We start from the raw sequence: 16,438 nt of genomic DNA on the forward strand, positions 1-16,438 counted from the left end.
CCAAACAGGGTAATTAAACATGTCATTTGTATATCTTTTCATTTCACTACTTAAAAGTTTGCTTAAGCTAATGGGTTAAGGTAAATTTGATTATATAAATAAATACTTCAACACTCATCTCGTTCATATCATGGACCAGATTTTTAAGCACATCCAACCCTTCAGATATGATATCAAGACCTTAGTCCTGCAAAAATGATGGACACACAGATCATTCGAAGCTCAACCTCATCGTCGTAACAAAACTGACAAAGGATTAGATTTGCTCTCACTCACTCGTACAATGTCATTCGATTTATCTTTAACAGTTTGTGTTCAGTAATGTAGTCTATAATGAGCTTAGAACTAATTTCCATGGCATAAAAATGGTAAAGAAACTCACATGCCCGTTTCATCTTCCGCATTTCATACTCGTTTCGAAATTGACTTGATTCTTCACTTTGCTCTAAATATTCGCTCTCAAAGTTTCCATCTAAAGTGCGTAAAACCTGACAAATCAAATTTGATATTGTTAGATGAGGCGGAGGACGCCCATCCTCCAGATTGTTCGTCTCCTGAGGTACTACCTGGTATCGCTTTAATCCTCTCTTGAAGCGCAAGAACAAGATCATCTCCGACCTCGAGCTCTTCTTTCGGAACACCTTTAACCTATAATCATAAACAATCACATTCATGGCGATTAAGAAAAGAAACCAGAACAGAGAAAGCCTTAACTTCGAATTCTATCTCACCATCTTCAATTAAACAAGAAGACAGAATTTTCACCTTCTTGCGAGCCAATTTACAAAGTTTCGGCACTTCATCCATCAATCGGGCCTTCTTCCGTCGAACCTCGGCATTCATCGCAACTGCAGCAGCCCTAATCTTCTCAGTTGAGGCGACTTCAGATTTCTAAAATTAAATTGGATAAGTTATTGAAGAACAACAACAACAAGACAATGACCGGGAAAACCTGAAGAGCAGCGTGGATTTCGAGTTCAACGGCAGCGAAGAGGCGAGAAAATACACCATCACCATAAGCATTGAGCTCGCGCTGTTTCTGAACATCATACTTCTCGTATCTCTGGCAAACGGAATCTACTCGGAAGATGAGATCGATTAAGGTGATCTTGGCACAGGTGAGGGAGATGAAGAACAAGGGCAGGAGGAAGAATGAAGCAGAAATGTGGAGATAGAAATGGTTGGAGTATTGTTTTCTTCTTCATTTTGGACAACCATGAAAACCTCCTCTCCCCCCTCACACTCTCAGACGTCCGGCGTTTAAAGCGGTTTCGAATATGCAACAGAACCAATGCCCCATGGCGGGTAACCATATTTTTAAATAACTAAAATTTTAAATAATAATAATAATAATAAACTACTTAATAAGTTATTTTATTTATCTCTACAAATATACTCAAAATTAATTAAATAAAATTATTTTTCTAGTGAAATTTCACACTCTAATCCCGTTAATTTCAAGAGCTAAGAGCTAAGATATGATATAAAACGACTGTTCTCGTAAAACTATTTCCTGATATAAAACGACTATTCTCGTAATGCCAACGTATCCAAAGTGAAGTTTGAATATGAAATTTGTCGATTTGTCGATTAGTAGTCAGCATTCCTCCAAAGTAAAGTTTGAATATGAAATTTATCGATTAGTAGTCAGCATTCCTGCATACACTCTTCCTTGATCATCGTTCCAGAATCTAAAAGTGACATTTGGATGTTATCGTGAGACTTTCGTTACCAAAGATTGGCGAAATCTAGATTTCTGGATAGATTCAATTATCGAAAATTCAACTCGATCAATATCAGTAAACCCCAAGATCATGTAGAAGTCCAGCGGGGAAGAAATCTAATGTGTGAGTGAGTACCGATCAGAAAACGTACACAAACCAGAAATGACGAGCAAATTGCTAATAAAGATGATCTAATCATAAAACCTAGGAGAAACAGTTCATCTTCATATCAGCTAAAGAACGATCTGGTTCTTTTGATACAACGATCGTAAAATTTACAGAGCAAAATCCGAAAACAAAGCGTTATATCATCAGGTGAGTGGAAACTAGAACATTTCAAAGCACGTTATACACAATGAACAGAGGATTAAACTCCAGCCGCGGATCTCGCGCGGTAGAGCTTACCAAAGACGTGGAGGACGGGGACGAAATCGATGAAGCAGAGGCTCATAACGAGGACGGCGGTGGGAGAAATCTTCAAGCCTGGAGCAACATCGGTGTAGAACCTCTACATGTTGCCGCCGCCGCCGCTTGATCCACCGCCAACGAGTCCAGTAGAGACGGAAGCAGAAGTGGAGCCGAGACGGCGACGGCCAGCCGTCGCCGCCGTGAGGAGCGACGACGCCACGTCTGGAGGTGGAGGAGGATGCGGATTGGGATTGAGAATCGGAGAAGAAGATCGGAATCAGGTGGATTTGGGGAAAAAAATGAGAGATAAACAGAGAAGACCCCCAAATGGCTTCCCTTACATCGGGGCTATTTTCGTAAATTCACACTAATTTTTTAACTGAAATAAAATATATAATAATGTTATTAAAAGCTTAGATCTAGAAAGAAAGAAAGCAAGTAATTTACAACTATTTATTAATCTTTTACAAAATCATCACAAAAGCAGCGATTGCATCGGATTCAGCCCTAACCGCTGGGCGCTCCAGTTTACGACACACCGCGATTGAAAACCGGAGGCGGATCACGGCCGCCGTGCAAGGTGCGAAGACGGCGCTTGCTTCGCTCGCGAGGATCAGTCGGTTCTCCATCGCCGACGTAGTGAACGACGGCAACCGTCAGAAGAAGCACTCCTAAACACAAAACTGCATAGCAGTGGCGCCCTAGCCTGCCGAGAATCGCCCCCACAGCCGTCTCCATCTCCATTTTTCTCGCTCCGGTGAAGAAATTCGTGGATCTGATCTTGACTGAGGAAGAAATTGTACAGAGTGGTGAGAAATTAGTGGAAGACGACGACAAGATTTGGGGTTAGGGTTTCGTCATTCTGGAAATGTGGAGTAATGATTGAATGGGCGAATTGGATAGAGATGAAGGTCGAAGGGGGGAGGGGATTTCGTTGGTGGGTCCCGCCTGGGTTTTGCTCGAGAAAATATCTGAAATATAATATCGATTCTTTTTTTATATAAATATAAAATTAACGAATTTGTTTAATTAAAAATTTTCTTACATCCTTTTGCTTTGATTATTTTTTATGTACTAAGCTTATAAAATTACCAATTTGGTCCCACAATAATTATTAGAGTTTGACATTAAAGTAAATAATTAATGCTAATTATAATTATAGGTCCAAATCCCTAAAGTGATGACTCAATTATTTTTGCTAAATTACAATAAAATTTAAATTCGTTAATTAAATTTTACGGTCTTATCATAAATTTATATTTTCAAATTTATCGTCCACTTCTCCACCTTTTATATATATATATATTTATTTATTTATTTATTGCAATGTCCCACGTTGGTTGGTTGGAAAAGGGAAAAATGGATGTGGAAACCTTCCCCCCAACAAACGTGTTTTAAATCCTTGAGGGAAGCCCGAAAAAAATTCAAAGATGACAATATCGGCTAGCAGTGGATCTGGGTCGTTACAAATGGTATTAGAGTCAGACGTTAGACGATGTGTCAGCCTTCTCGCTGTTCCCCGAATGGGGTAGACACGAAGCAGTGTGCCAGTAAGGACGCTGGCCCCCAAAGAGGGGTAGATTTGGGGGCGGTCTCATTCGATTGGAGGAAGGAAAGAGTGTCAGTGAGGGAAGCCCGAAAAAAATCTAAAGAGAACAATATCGGCTAGCAGTGGATCTGGGTCGTTACAAATGGTATTAGAGCCAGACGTTAGACGATGTGTCAGCCTTCTCGCTGTTCCCCGAATGGGGTAGACACGAAGCAGTGTGCCAGTAAGAACATTGGGCCCCAAAGGGGGTGGATTTGGGGGCGGTCTCATTCAATTGGAGGAAGGAAAGAGTGTCAGCAAGAACGCTGGGCCCCGAAGTGTGGTGGATTGTGATGTCCCACATTGGTTGGGAGGAGAACAAACCACCATTTATAAGGATGTGGAAACCTTCTCCTAGTCGATGTGTTTTGCGTTTTGAAAGGGAAAGTCCAAATAGGACAATATGTGTTAGCGGTGGTCGAAGATAATGAATAGGTCGTTACATATATATAGGTAAGATGAAGAATCAATTGGTCGAGAATAATGAACTAAGATTAAGACGTTAGAATTATGGATAGAGTCATTGTCAAAGTGGTTCGTGTATTTTTATTTTATAATAAAAGTAATGAAATAAAATATATATAAATTTCCAAAGTCAAAAACCCAATTCACATTCAACATTTAAAAAGAAATTATATATATTAATAAATTTATTAATTATGGGCCACTAACTAAAATTAAAATGTACCTTTCATTTACATCAACCAACAATAAATTATTCTACAAATCTCAACGATTTTCCTTCCGTTTTTACCATAATACCCTCACCATTCCTCTCCTTCACCCCAAGTGACGTATAATTTACACAATAATGCGTCAAAATTGTATCATTTTAAAAAGAATGACTCCAATCATTAGCCTCACCCCATCTATTCAATTTCATCCCAACAACTAAAATTAATTAAATCAAATTAGCTTCATACTCCATCGACTCTTCTATCGAACGAGAATTCCTTCGGGCCCACGTCAATCTCGTGCTGCTCACGGTTATTATTCGCATTCAAATTTGGTATCTGGGTCGTCGAGTCGATTTGGGGTGAATCTCTATCAATATCGGCATCGCTGACCTCCATGTTGCGATGGAGGTGGTGTTTGTGGGAACTGGAGCCTTCGACATCGAGAGGGCGGCGGTGGAAATGGTGCGACGGCGAAGGGGAGTCTGGATCCCATTGGTCGTTGTCGAAATTTGATCTTCTAGGAGAGGTATGGAAACTGTCCAATTCGCTTCGATAGTGGCGGAGAAGGTGCACTGGTGACATGTGGTGGGAGGGCGTAGCAGGGCGACTCGACATCGGCGTCATCGACCCCCGATTTTGCTTTATGTGTTTGCGAGCCGTGTGGTGCCAGTTTCTCAACGCTGTCGCTACTCTATCGTTGAAAATCGTTGGCTTCATCGTCGAACCCATCTTCATGAAAAAAAAAAAAAAAAAATTATACATATTATACAGTTTTGGAATATAACTAATTTGAGTCACGCACCTGTGTGACGAGGGCGTAGAGAGGCAACGTGACGTAACTGCAAAGGATTTGAACGAGAACTCTGTTGCAATAATACAAAACACAATCACTTTATTACGATTTATAAAAATTATTTACCATGTGACCGACAGTAATTAAATAATTAAAGTTACCCCATTGTTATTCTGATCACCAAATCTTCGATATGCTCGTGAAAACAAGATTTCATCCCGAATTCTTTCTGTAAAATTAATAAAAAAGTATTTATTTAAAAAAAATTAAAAAAGCAATTAAAAAAAATAATATATAAAAATAATAATACCCAAGTCCAAGCAAAGAAAGCAAGCTGAAAGGCATTCTGAAAGAGCACAAAATTGATGAGATAAAGAATGAGCCGGGGCCGGTTGAACCAAAACAGGTCGTCCCCCGGTTCGACCACCGGGACACCCTTCACCACCTCCCCTCGTTCCTGAATCCTCAGGCCCATTTTCGTAATTATCACTTGCAACTTAGTCCCCACCAATAACACAATCTGCACGTACGTACACAATTTATATTAATTAACCAACGCCCCCTCAATATCCCAATAATATCAATTTCACCCCAAATATTTTTCATCTTACAATTAATGGCACAAATGGCAGCCATAGATAAGCCCTCCACCCTGCAAAACCCCAAAATATATAATAATTATAATTATTTTTAATTCATTAAAAAATAATTCCGTTTATTAATTTAATTTTACTCACCGTGGGTATTGAAAAGCAGGAAGAGTACAGCGAAGAACCAGATGGGTGGGCTGTAAGTGAGCATTTAATTAATTTAGCTAACATTATGGGTATGAAATGTAAATAAATCAATTCATAGGGACTGATTTGAAATAATACTCAACCTGATACTGACAACCACCTTGAAATCTTCTTCCAGCGATCGCTTGATGTATTTCCTAAAGTCAAATTTCTGGTCGCTGTGCGGTGCCAGGTGTGCCTGTTCCAATAATTATTAATTATTTTAAATAATAATAATATTATTATTAATAAATGACGTGGAAAAGAAAAAAATAGAACTAACCATGACGAAACCATGTCTTAAAGTCAAGTAATCAACCTTAGGAACGGACCGAACAAATTGTCGGAAGAAACAAACCTATCCCAACAAAAAAAAAAAAAAGATTTAAACTTTAAAATATAAAGATATTTGAATAAGAAAGCACGTGAATTCGTAGAGTCTTTCATGTTAATTAATGCGTTAATTAATTATTTAATTAAATTAACATAAATGAGTTGGTTTGGCTTACGATCCACATGAGGAAGGGCGATTTGGTCCAGAAACTCAAATGTCTTCGCCCGAACGACGTGTATCTTGCAAAACGGAACCGTTCTGGATCTGTCGTGTTTAAATACAAATGTTAGTTCGCACGAGAATTCATTAATAAAATATATAATTTCGGGGAATTTTAATTTACCATGTGAAAATTGGTACTCGACCGTCCTCGTTTCGTTTTCCCACGACTTCCAGCTCCTCATCTATTTATTTATAATTAATTATGAACCGACAAGAAAAAAAAAATTAATAAAATGAATTTCCACGTACCTTGGCATTACCCAAAGCTAAAGTTAAGACACAGTACAGAACATGGAAAACGGCCAATACGAAGATGAATATATGCAGCTGATGGATTCCTCCTTCCGACACGAACGGAACTTTCCCCTACGTTTAATTATTTTAATTTAATAAATAAAGAATTTAATTTTAAAAACACACACTCCGACGTCGTTTAATATACCCTCTCAGCACATTTGTCGGATCCACCGGCCGCGGCGAGGACACGGCGGAAAGTGGCATTAACAGGGGACATGGCGAGAAGTTTCCGGCGACTATTGTCGGAGTCGATCGAGTCATGAGCTTGGGTTAACTCCAGCTCTTTTTTAGGGCTGCATGGATGCCACGTGGCGGCGACTTCTGGGGGTATGCAAACATTAGTGATTAAGCTCTGTCCGACCGTCAGCAGCAGAGAAATGAACCCCAACAGCATCAACTCTGTAATTGAAGAATTGGGTGTTTAGAAATTGATATCAAGAGATTCAGCGATTGATATCAATGATGGATGAGTTTGGTACCAGATTTGATCTTCTCCAGAGCTTCGTAAAGAGCTCGTTTGTGCTTCTTCTTTAGCCACTGCAAACATCAATATGGTCCAATCAACATGACTCACTGCAATAGTATGATATTATCTAATTTGAGCATAACCTCTAAAAGGCCTCAAATCATTCGAGATAATATTCTTTGATTATAAACCAGATCGACAAATTTCTTCCAAACAAAGCAAAAAAAAGGTTGATGGTTTTTTTTTTTTTTTTTTTTACCTTTCCGATGAGATGGAGAATGTGTTCGATGATAATGGAAATCAGAACCAGAACGAAACAAACGACGGCGACGGCCCACGTCGGCGTCTCTTCCAAGGACCTTCCGGCGCCACCTCCGGCCATGGTGGTTTTCTGGGAAAGAGAGTGTAGATTTGAAGGAAGAAACTGAGAGGGATTTAAATTGGGGGAAGCTGAGAGTGGAAGACGATGACTTTGACTTTATAACGCGTGGAACAAATGAACAGATAAATAAATATAAATTCAATTAAATTAAAATTAAAATTAAAATTTTTTATATTTATAAATATCAATTTTTTTAAAAATGGCGTCTTGCGGTTAATTTAATTCCATTTTTATAGAGTCCCAGCGGCTTCAGTCTCTATTTTTGTATTTATTTAGTATTTATTTTATTTTTTGTAAAAAATATTGGTACCATAAATCCTCAGCCAAGTTGTGTACAATTAATTATAATTTAATTAGTCAAACATTTTGTAACATAGACATTTCTTCTAAAAAATAATAACAATTAATTTCTCTTACTTTTTCTTGTACTTATTATCAACTTATTAGTGATTTTGAATCCACACCATTTGTTTGAATTTTATTTTATTTTTATTTTATTACAGTTTAATTATATATATATATATATAAAACAATAGATTATATACTTGAAGATGAGATTTAATGCATTAGAGCTTATTATATATTAATATTATTATTTCAAATGATGGAGTGATAATTAGATCAGTTGGTTGTGAATATATATATATATTAAGTAATTTTAATTTTTAAAATAAAGTTTATAACATTACTCTAGTTTGAATGTGATATCCATTCATTTTTAATTATTTATTTATATTAAATGTGTTTTTTTTTTAATTATCATTTAAATAAATAAATCTTATATAAGTAATTAGTGAATTGAGTCCGAAAATTTAATTTAATTCTCTAGACCTAATTCTTGACGTATGGTAAAAGGTCCCAAAAAAAAGGGCTTTGTTTGTAATGTTTGAATATGTCAACGACGAATCATGTTTACACACGTCAGCAATTAAAATTAATCCTTACACGTGTTGACACGTAATTGAGCGTAGAATGCGGACCCGCTGGTTCCTTTAGATCGCAATTCTGGACCGTCATGTAGACCATTTTTCATAATATTATAAATGCAGCCGCTCCTTGCGACCACACCATTCTGGACCGTCGGGATGTTCGACACTCACTTTCAGCATCGAATGTATCAACCTACTCAAATTCAGGTAGTCTATGGTCGGACGAACGACGTATACTCAAGGTTTTAGAGAATATAAAGCACAGAGATTTTTGGATTACTGCTTAAATAATAACATATAATTAAGAGATAATAAAGAATTGACAACTAGTCACATCCCTTATAATACATTATTTTTAGTCTATCATACGTATACATGATTTTGTCAAAAAAATTATATTACTAAAAAATATAATAAAAAAACTATATATCATGAAAGCAATAAATCAGTATAGCACGGGGATTTGGCATGCAACACAGATGCTGCCATGGGCAACACATAATGGATAACCATAACCGTTATGGAATAATAAAAAATAAAAGAAGATAGAGTTTTTAAAACAATTAAATTAATTTTTTGATTAAGAACTAAAATGAAATTTTATTTAAAAGATTAATGATTATTGTAAATATCTTTTTGTATTTTCAAATTACATCTTTACCCTTGGAAATAGCAATCAAATATTTTATTTTATTTTATTTATTTATTCTCATCAGCCAATATAATATGTGTTGTAGTTTAATCATGCTTAAAACATGTTAATTATTAATTACACAAAATCAATTAAATTAGATTTTATCATGAAACAAAAAACTAAAACGACGTAGTATTTAATCAGTCATTTTAAATCTCAAATTAAAATTTAATATTAAAAATAAAAATTTATAACGTATTAGCGTATCAGACCCACTTCTATTTTCTTTTTATTTTTTTAAATTTTAATTTAATTAACCCGAACTCTGCGGTCAATATAAGAAACCCTCCATTTATTAATTCCTATTTTATTTTTATTTTTAAATCACAACTAAATAAAGCCTCCTTTTATTATTATATTTGGACTGCAAATTAAATAAGTTTGCTGTAAGTGTCACCAATAAAATTATATTAAAAAGTTTTACAAATATTTAAAAAAAGTATTAAAAAACGTATTAGATAATTCATCATCGCTTCTTTGAAAATAATCGTTAACGAGTCAAAATACGGGAATAATAATATTAATAAAAATGTGAAACTTAGTTTGAATGAAAAAAATAAAATCAAATAAAAATGACGAAGAGTCGTGAATTATAAATTATCGATTAAAAAAAATGCATAATTTTGTCTTTTAATTAACATAGCGTATTCTTCCTTCTAGAAGTAATTAGTCTTTAAGCGAACAAGTTAATGAACAATCTAAATCCATTAGTTTTTAAATAAATGTTTGTTTAGTACAGAAGCGAAGGGCGACCAAGTCTCTTCACCCCTATGTTTAAATAAATTGTTTTAATGAGATCTGATTAATAATTTAAAAAATTTATATCTTAATATGAAAGAAGACCTAATGCCCCGGTCACCGGTTTCAATCATTTTGTTAATTAACTTAATAATCCTTCTCTTTTCCGCTAATTTAACGGAGTTTTATTTATTTATTTATTTAAATATTTTAATTAACAATAATTTTATTGTTAACCAACCATAATTATTGTTGAAGTTTTATTTAGTCACTAATATTCTTAATTTTTTTTTTAAACAATAAAAATACTCTTATCGCCAGGACCGTTAATTTCAAAAATTTCATTAACGTCTATTTTTTAAAAAACTTAAAAAATAGTTTAAAAAATTAAAAAATAAATAAATAATACTCTTGAATTTTTAAAGTAATATTAAAAAGTTCAAAAATAATTTATGAAGTGGGATAGACGCTTTTGTCCTTATATTGATCGTAAAAAAAAAATTTAAACTTTTTCATAAAGGTAAAAAGTATTAATTCTACTCTTTAATTATTTTTTTTTTATTTTTTTTACATAATACAAATATTAAGGGTAAGGTACATTTAAAACAAAATGATAAGGATAGTTGACCGTTTATTATAAGTCAAATATTTAGATATTTGCTTTATATTACGCTTACAATATTTGTATATTGTATTAATTTATTATTCTTCATTTTTATTGTTCTTCCCATATTATTTATAATTTACCATATTTCTCTATAAATAATTATAAATAGAGAACTTTCGTTCAAAATATTTTCATTCAAAATTAACGCATAAACATATTTATTTTAGTCTTTTTTTTTTAAATCATTAAAACTTTCAAATTTAAAATGTAAAATTGAAATAAATATTTGTCCACATGACTTATACTTTTAGACTATATGAGTCATACAAATCTAGACTTCTCCCACTCACAAAGTAACGGTAGAAACCGGATCAAAGGAAATTAGGTGGGAACTCATGACTGCAATTTCCACGAACCATCATAACCCATACTTTATTCGGAACCAAAGTCAACGCTCAATTAATTGTTGAGCTTCGATCAAAGGTTACTATCGATGGATAGTGCGAGACGAGAAAATAAGAAATATCCGTGAATTCTGTCTATCGTTTCTTTTAAAATATGAGATTTCGATAAAAATTAAGGTACAAAACAGTGATCTAGAACGATCTGATAGTGCTATTTAGCTTTTGTAAGAATTTTAGGTAAAACGATCGTAAAGTTGATGTTATATGAGACATAAAATTTAAATTTATATACGAGAATAAATTAATTTAATAAAATGAAAATTGATTTTTATTTTTATTTTTTTGAATTATTAAATATATATATATAAAAAAAAGAGATCATTAATGGGCTTGGAAACTGAGCCCATGTGGGTCGAAACACGGCCCATTTGATTAAATTAGAACCCATTGGCGCCCTTTTTCAAGTTTTGAAGTTTCAAATTTCCATCTGATCCTTTACGGTTCTTCTCCCTCCTCTCCTGTTTCCACAGATCTTGATTTGCTGAAAGATCGGCGTTAATTCAATTCCGTTCACTACATTCATTGCAATTAATGGATCCTAAACTTACTCAGATTCCAGGTATTGATCCGTTTCCGTTTTTCGTCATTCATTTCCTCTGAATTTCATTACTGATTTTTCCAAATTTGATTCGAATCGGCAGCGAAATCCCTTTCCTCGAAACCGAAATTCATCCGAAAGCCATCCTACGAAGCACCGAAAATCACCGCCTATCAACCTCCGATTTCCAGGTACTACATCGCTTTATTATTCTCAGTTTCATTCTGAATCGAGTTCTTCTGTATTAGGGTTTGAATCTTGTTATTACAATTAGACAGAAACGAGTTTTCGGAACTGTTCGAAGCTCGAACATACCGATCAAGCCAGTAAATGAAAAGCCCTTAGCTAAGCCCTTAATTGGAGCTATTAAGAAACAACCTAAATCCACCCGATTACCTCAAATCGCGGTCAATGTTACTGCTGATCAGAAGATTAATGAAAAATTGAATCCGAGGCCGAAGAAAAAGAGCCATAGCATCAAACAGCAAGTTACGGAAACGGCCCTTAAGGATCTGCGAGTTCAGAACGACGTCGTAGAGCCTCAGACACCAGTGATAAGACCTCGTTTGTTGAAGTCGAAGAACGCCGGCACCCCTTACCATACGGCGGAAAAGTGTAGTAACTGCCGTTTTGACAAGATGGAGACCTCGTCATATTGGGTTGCTCAGATCAAATTGGCTGAGTCCGCTGGCAAGCATTTTGTGTCGGCTGATTTCTTTCGCCTTGCTTATGTCTGCAATGCCGAGGTTAGTGTAAATTACATATTTGAACATCATATCCAGTTAATTATCTTTGCCTTTATGATAATTAAGGTTAATTTAAGTAAGTTTATCAGAACCAGTAGTTAATCACATAGCTTTGGTAGTGTTTATGAGGTGTTTATGAGCTTAGAACTATAGAAAAGAAGTTATTTGATCTGAAACACTGAGATGCCAATATGGGTTTGGATTTTCTGGGGAAAATATCCATTTAAATTGTCCTCCACTGAATTGGGCAGAGCATTTTTCTTTTAATGATGTTATGAAATTACAGAGAATCCTGTTTGTGAAACATCTAACTGGAGAGAGTATCTTCTTCTTTCTTTCCTATTCGCATGTTCATCAGCATTCCAGTCTTGAATTTGTGGCAATAAGAACAAGATTTTCCCTGAATTTCTCTGTGATCTTTTGGATTTGCTCGGAGTTCTGTTTTTACCTTCAGATTTATGATGATATGTGGGTTATTTTAACAGCCGATCAGGAACCTCAAAGTGGAACTAAAGCGTTACTTGACTCGACATGAGCATCTATCAATGAACACTGAATGGAAAGATGTGAGACTTAGCTACGGCTTAATTCAAGATGACGACAATGGTGGCCCCAAGAATCCGTCCACTGAAATTTGTGGCAGTGAAATCAACAAAGATCATCAGATTGCGGCAATGGAATCTGGGACACCAGAAATCAGTAGCAGTAAACTTGACAAAGATGAGATTGTGGGAGCCGATGTCGGCGAGCTAGGAACCGAGACAAGTCAAAGATGCCCAAATTCTTTGTCTGTAGAACCGGACAGATCCATCAAAGCTGACAGGTGAACTTGATTTTATAGCCTTAGTTCATAGCCATTACTGTGCTTGTGTTGTGTAAATGAATGTACTGTCCTTTGTGCTTGGCATTGCCTTTTTCACATTCCATTTCGTAGACTAGGCAAATGACTTAAGTATTGTTTAATGTTATTCAAGTTATATATAATATATGGCATACCCGTTAGTATTCCATCTGCGGTGGGGTGGGGTAACAGCCTAAGCTCACCATTAATAGATATTGTTATCTTTAGACTTTTCTCCTTAAATTTCCCTTCAAGGTTTTTAAAACGTGTCTCCTAGGAACAGATATTGTTATCTTTAGACAGATATTGTTATGTTTAGACTTTTCTCTTTGAATTTCCCTTCAAGGTTTTTAAAACGTGTCTCCTAGGAAGAGGTTTCTAGGTTCTCCTCTCCAACTGATATGAGATCTCACAATCTAACCCCTTTCGGGTCTAACATCCTTGCTGGTACTTGTTCCTCTCTCCAATTGATGTGGGATTTCACATTTAGTATGTTAAAGTGTCCGTTTTTTTTTTTTGTTAGTTCGATCATCTTGAAGTGAGGGTTTGTAAGTACTATCTTATCTATCGAGAATCAATAAATTTTTGGGTCTAGTCATGCGATTAGCTAGGGAAAGGTCCATCAATCATCTCAACAAGCAAGGAAGCAAAGATGGTCCCATGAGAAAAAAGAAATAATTGCAAAAAAAAAAGGACATTTTAGTTGTTGACATCACATAATTGTCCTTACAAATTGGTCCCTAGGGTTTATGCTCTCTTACAAAACCCTCCCATTTAAATTTGACATGTCCCCTACCCTCCACACCACTTCATTTATTGACATAACTTGCCCCTCCTTTTTCATTTTTTCTCATTGTTTCCCCCTTTCCTTCCCTAACATTCCTCTTTTATGTTTCCTCTTTTTAAATATATTTCTCCATCTTGTTCTCGTTCTCGTTCAACAGATAAAGTGCAAATTACCTCTTTTAAGGTCAAACGTTCGATCCCAACTCCCAAATTATATATTTGATGCACCAACAAATCCAAAACTTAGTGACCGGTTCCAAAGACCGCCATACCATATCAGGTCATCGTCACACCGTTCCAAATCTCGATTGAGTTTATAATTTAAAAATATTTATAAAAAGTACATTGAGGGAGGGGCAATTGATAGATATTGGGCCCTGTGACCATAATAATGTTGAACAACGATAGATATATGAGACCGAATTATCCAACAAAACATGTCGGCCCAATTGTCCCAACAATGTTTTGAGCATCCTACGTTTGATTGGATATTTCAAAATCCAAAAGGGGACAGCCACCAGAGGCCCACTACAGGCCCACTACAGGCCCATTTCCCTTCATCTCAACTGTTTCTCAACATATCTTCTAACAAAATCATTAAATAAAACATCTTTAAGATTCTGTTTTTGTTTCCTTTTCTTTCTGTTTCTTTCTCCCTTTACATCTTTAGTCAATCAAACTTTACTATCAGTTTCTATTCAAGATTATTATTATTATTATTATTATTTTTTGTTCACTCTACCAATCCATGCGGAACCTTCTCGAGCACCGAATAGGCAATTGAGATTTGACCTGTCGGAAAACTCGAAACTCTCTCGTAAGCATCCTTCTTTTAGACCTACATGCGATGCGACCGTTGTAAGTATATGAACTAGGAGTGTTCAAGTGGTTCCAAAGTTCATCCAACCTAGATTAAGATGTTTTTTTTTTTTTTTTTTGGGGGGTTGGTTGACATTTTTTGAGTTGAGTCAACCCGAAAATAGGGTTACAACCCAATCGTGTCCTACTTTTACAATTATCATGAAGAATAAGAATATTTTATGTTTGTGGGTGATGTTAGTGATACATTATGACTCGTGAACGTTTGATATTTGAATTTTATGAGATTTTAATTATGAATATAACATGTTTGGTGGATAAGTATAATTTTTTAAATGATTAAAAAAAATAACCCGACTAGTCAATCCAACCTAATCCTTGTAACTCTAGTTACCAACCGAACAAACTCGAAATTTCGAGTTGGTTCAAAAGATTTTTCCAACTCAACCTATATAGTATAAATCAATTAACATAAAATTCATACGGTTTGAGCTCGTTGTTAGAAAATTAGACGATTTAAAAAAACCCGAGAATAAATAAATAAATAAATAAATAAAATAATAAATAGAGGATATTTGTGAGTATGAAGTTGGGTTTGGAGTAGAGGATTGAAACTTTGTTAAAAGCAAGTAATTATTCCTACGATGCTCCAATTGCAAGTTTGCCATCATGGGGATACCATTTGTCCCCCTCTAAAGCTGGGCCCACCACCTCCATTTATTTATTTATTTATTTATTTATTATAATATTAAAACTGGTTGGATTCCTTTGTTTTGTTTGGATACATAAATAAGCCGAAATTAAACCACCATTTTCAAACTCTTTTTTTTTTTTTTTTTTTTTTTTTTTTTTTTTTTNAAATAACTTATCCATTAATATATCATTAAATTATTGCACCTTCACAAAACCCCAAGAATTTGCTGCCTGCCCCTTCAATTATTGATTAATTTCACTTCTCCCCCTTCCCCTTGAGCGAGAGAAGGGGTGAAAAGTGTAAATAAACGGAAGACGGGGGGTTGGGTTGCAAAAGAAAGGAAACGAGAATAAGAATGGGTTTGGGGAGACAGGGACATATGAGAAATAGTACGAAAGATGCGGGCGATTAAAGCAAAAAGACACTAATACAGACAAAATCTACCCGACAACACATATATTGATTAAAGTGTCAAATAAAACAACAACACATTCAGAAATTTTGCTAATTAACACCTTTTCTTTTCACTTTTTTTAATTTCCTCCCCACCTTTTTTAGATATTTGGAAGGGAAGCAACAAAAAGTTATTATTTATTTGCAACATGGTCCTTTGAAACCCTTGGAATTACGCTTTATTACTATAATTTATACAATTACCATTGTTACCCTTCCAAATAATTAAGACTAATGTGTAATTAAATTTTCTTGGAGGGTAAAATTGAGATTTGGAATTGGAGAGGGGACAGTGGGTGTTTACGCCTTTAATATAAAGGGTTTTAATATTTTTCTTATTTATTTATTTATTTATTTTGGCGACAATTGTTGGTGTGACCTCTCACTGTCTCTAACCATGATGTTACGTATCTTTCCCTTTTTTTTTTTTTTTTTTTTTTTTTTTTTTTTTTTTTTTTTTTT

At 34.9% G+C, this 16,438-nt stretch overlaps 3 protein-coding genes across 3 annotated transcripts; 1 reads left to right on the plus strand and 2 right to left on the minus strand.

Annotated features, from left to right (window-relative positions):
* Positions 1 to 80: 80 nt before the first annotated feature.
* LOC111777050 (syntaxin-71-like) lies at positions 81 to 2,876 on the minus strand. The gene is made up of 6 exons (XM_023656492.1): positions 2,665 to 2,876; positions 953 to 1,196; positions 766 to 891; positions 567 to 648; positions 383 to 488; positions 81 to 187 (listed from the first exon to the last, which is right to left on the minus strand). Exons 1-5 carry the CDS (start codon positions 2,874 to 2,876, stop codon positions 460 to 462), a joined length of 693 nt encoding a protein of 230 aa, XP_023512260.1. The 3' UTR covers positions 81 to 187; positions 383 to 459.
* A 1,516-nt stretch (positions 2,877 to 4,392) lies between these two features.
* Positions 4,393 to 7,750, minus strand: LOC111776934 (MLO-like protein 6). Its single transcript, XM_023656353.1, has 14 exons — positions 7,545 to 7,750; positions 7,299 to 7,356; positions 6,965 to 7,218; positions 6,772 to 6,888; positions 6,644 to 6,704; positions 6,476 to 6,564; positions 6,250 to 6,324; positions 6,071 to 6,165; positions 5,928 to 5,977; positions 5,802 to 5,842; positions 5,501 to 5,710; positions 5,352 to 5,419; positions 5,200 to 5,260; positions 4,393 to 5,126 (listed from the first exon to the last, which is right to left on the minus strand). Exons 1-14 carry the CDS (start codon positions 7,665 to 7,667, stop codon positions 4,638 to 4,640), a joined length of 1,791 nt encoding a protein of 596 aa, XP_023512121.1. The 5' UTR covers positions 7,668 to 7,750; the 3' UTR covers positions 4,393 to 4,637.
* Positions 7,751 to 11,508: 3,758 nt separating this feature from the next.
* Positions 11,509 to 13,391, plus strand: LOC111777597. Its single transcript, XM_023657264.1, has 4 exons — positions 11,509 to 11,658; positions 11,741 to 11,828; positions 11,912 to 12,383; positions 12,869 to 13,391. Exons 1-4 carry the CDS (start codon positions 11,631 to 11,633, stop codon positions 13,208 to 13,210), a joined length of 930 nt encoding a protein of 309 aa, XP_023513032.1. The 5' UTR covers positions 11,509 to 11,630; the 3' UTR covers positions 13,211 to 13,391.
* The last annotated feature ends 3,047 nt before the right edge of the window (positions 13,392 to 16,438 follow it).

The sequence above is a fragment of the Cucurbita pepo genome, chromosome LG16 (genome assembly GCF_002806865.2).
Source record: "Cucurbita pepo subsp. pepo cultivar mu-cu-16 chromosome LG16, ASM280686v2, whole genome shotgun sequence".
Classification (NCBI taxonomy): domain Eukaryota; kingdom Viridiplantae; phylum Streptophyta; class Magnoliopsida; order Cucurbitales; family Cucurbitaceae; genus Cucurbita; species Cucurbita pepo.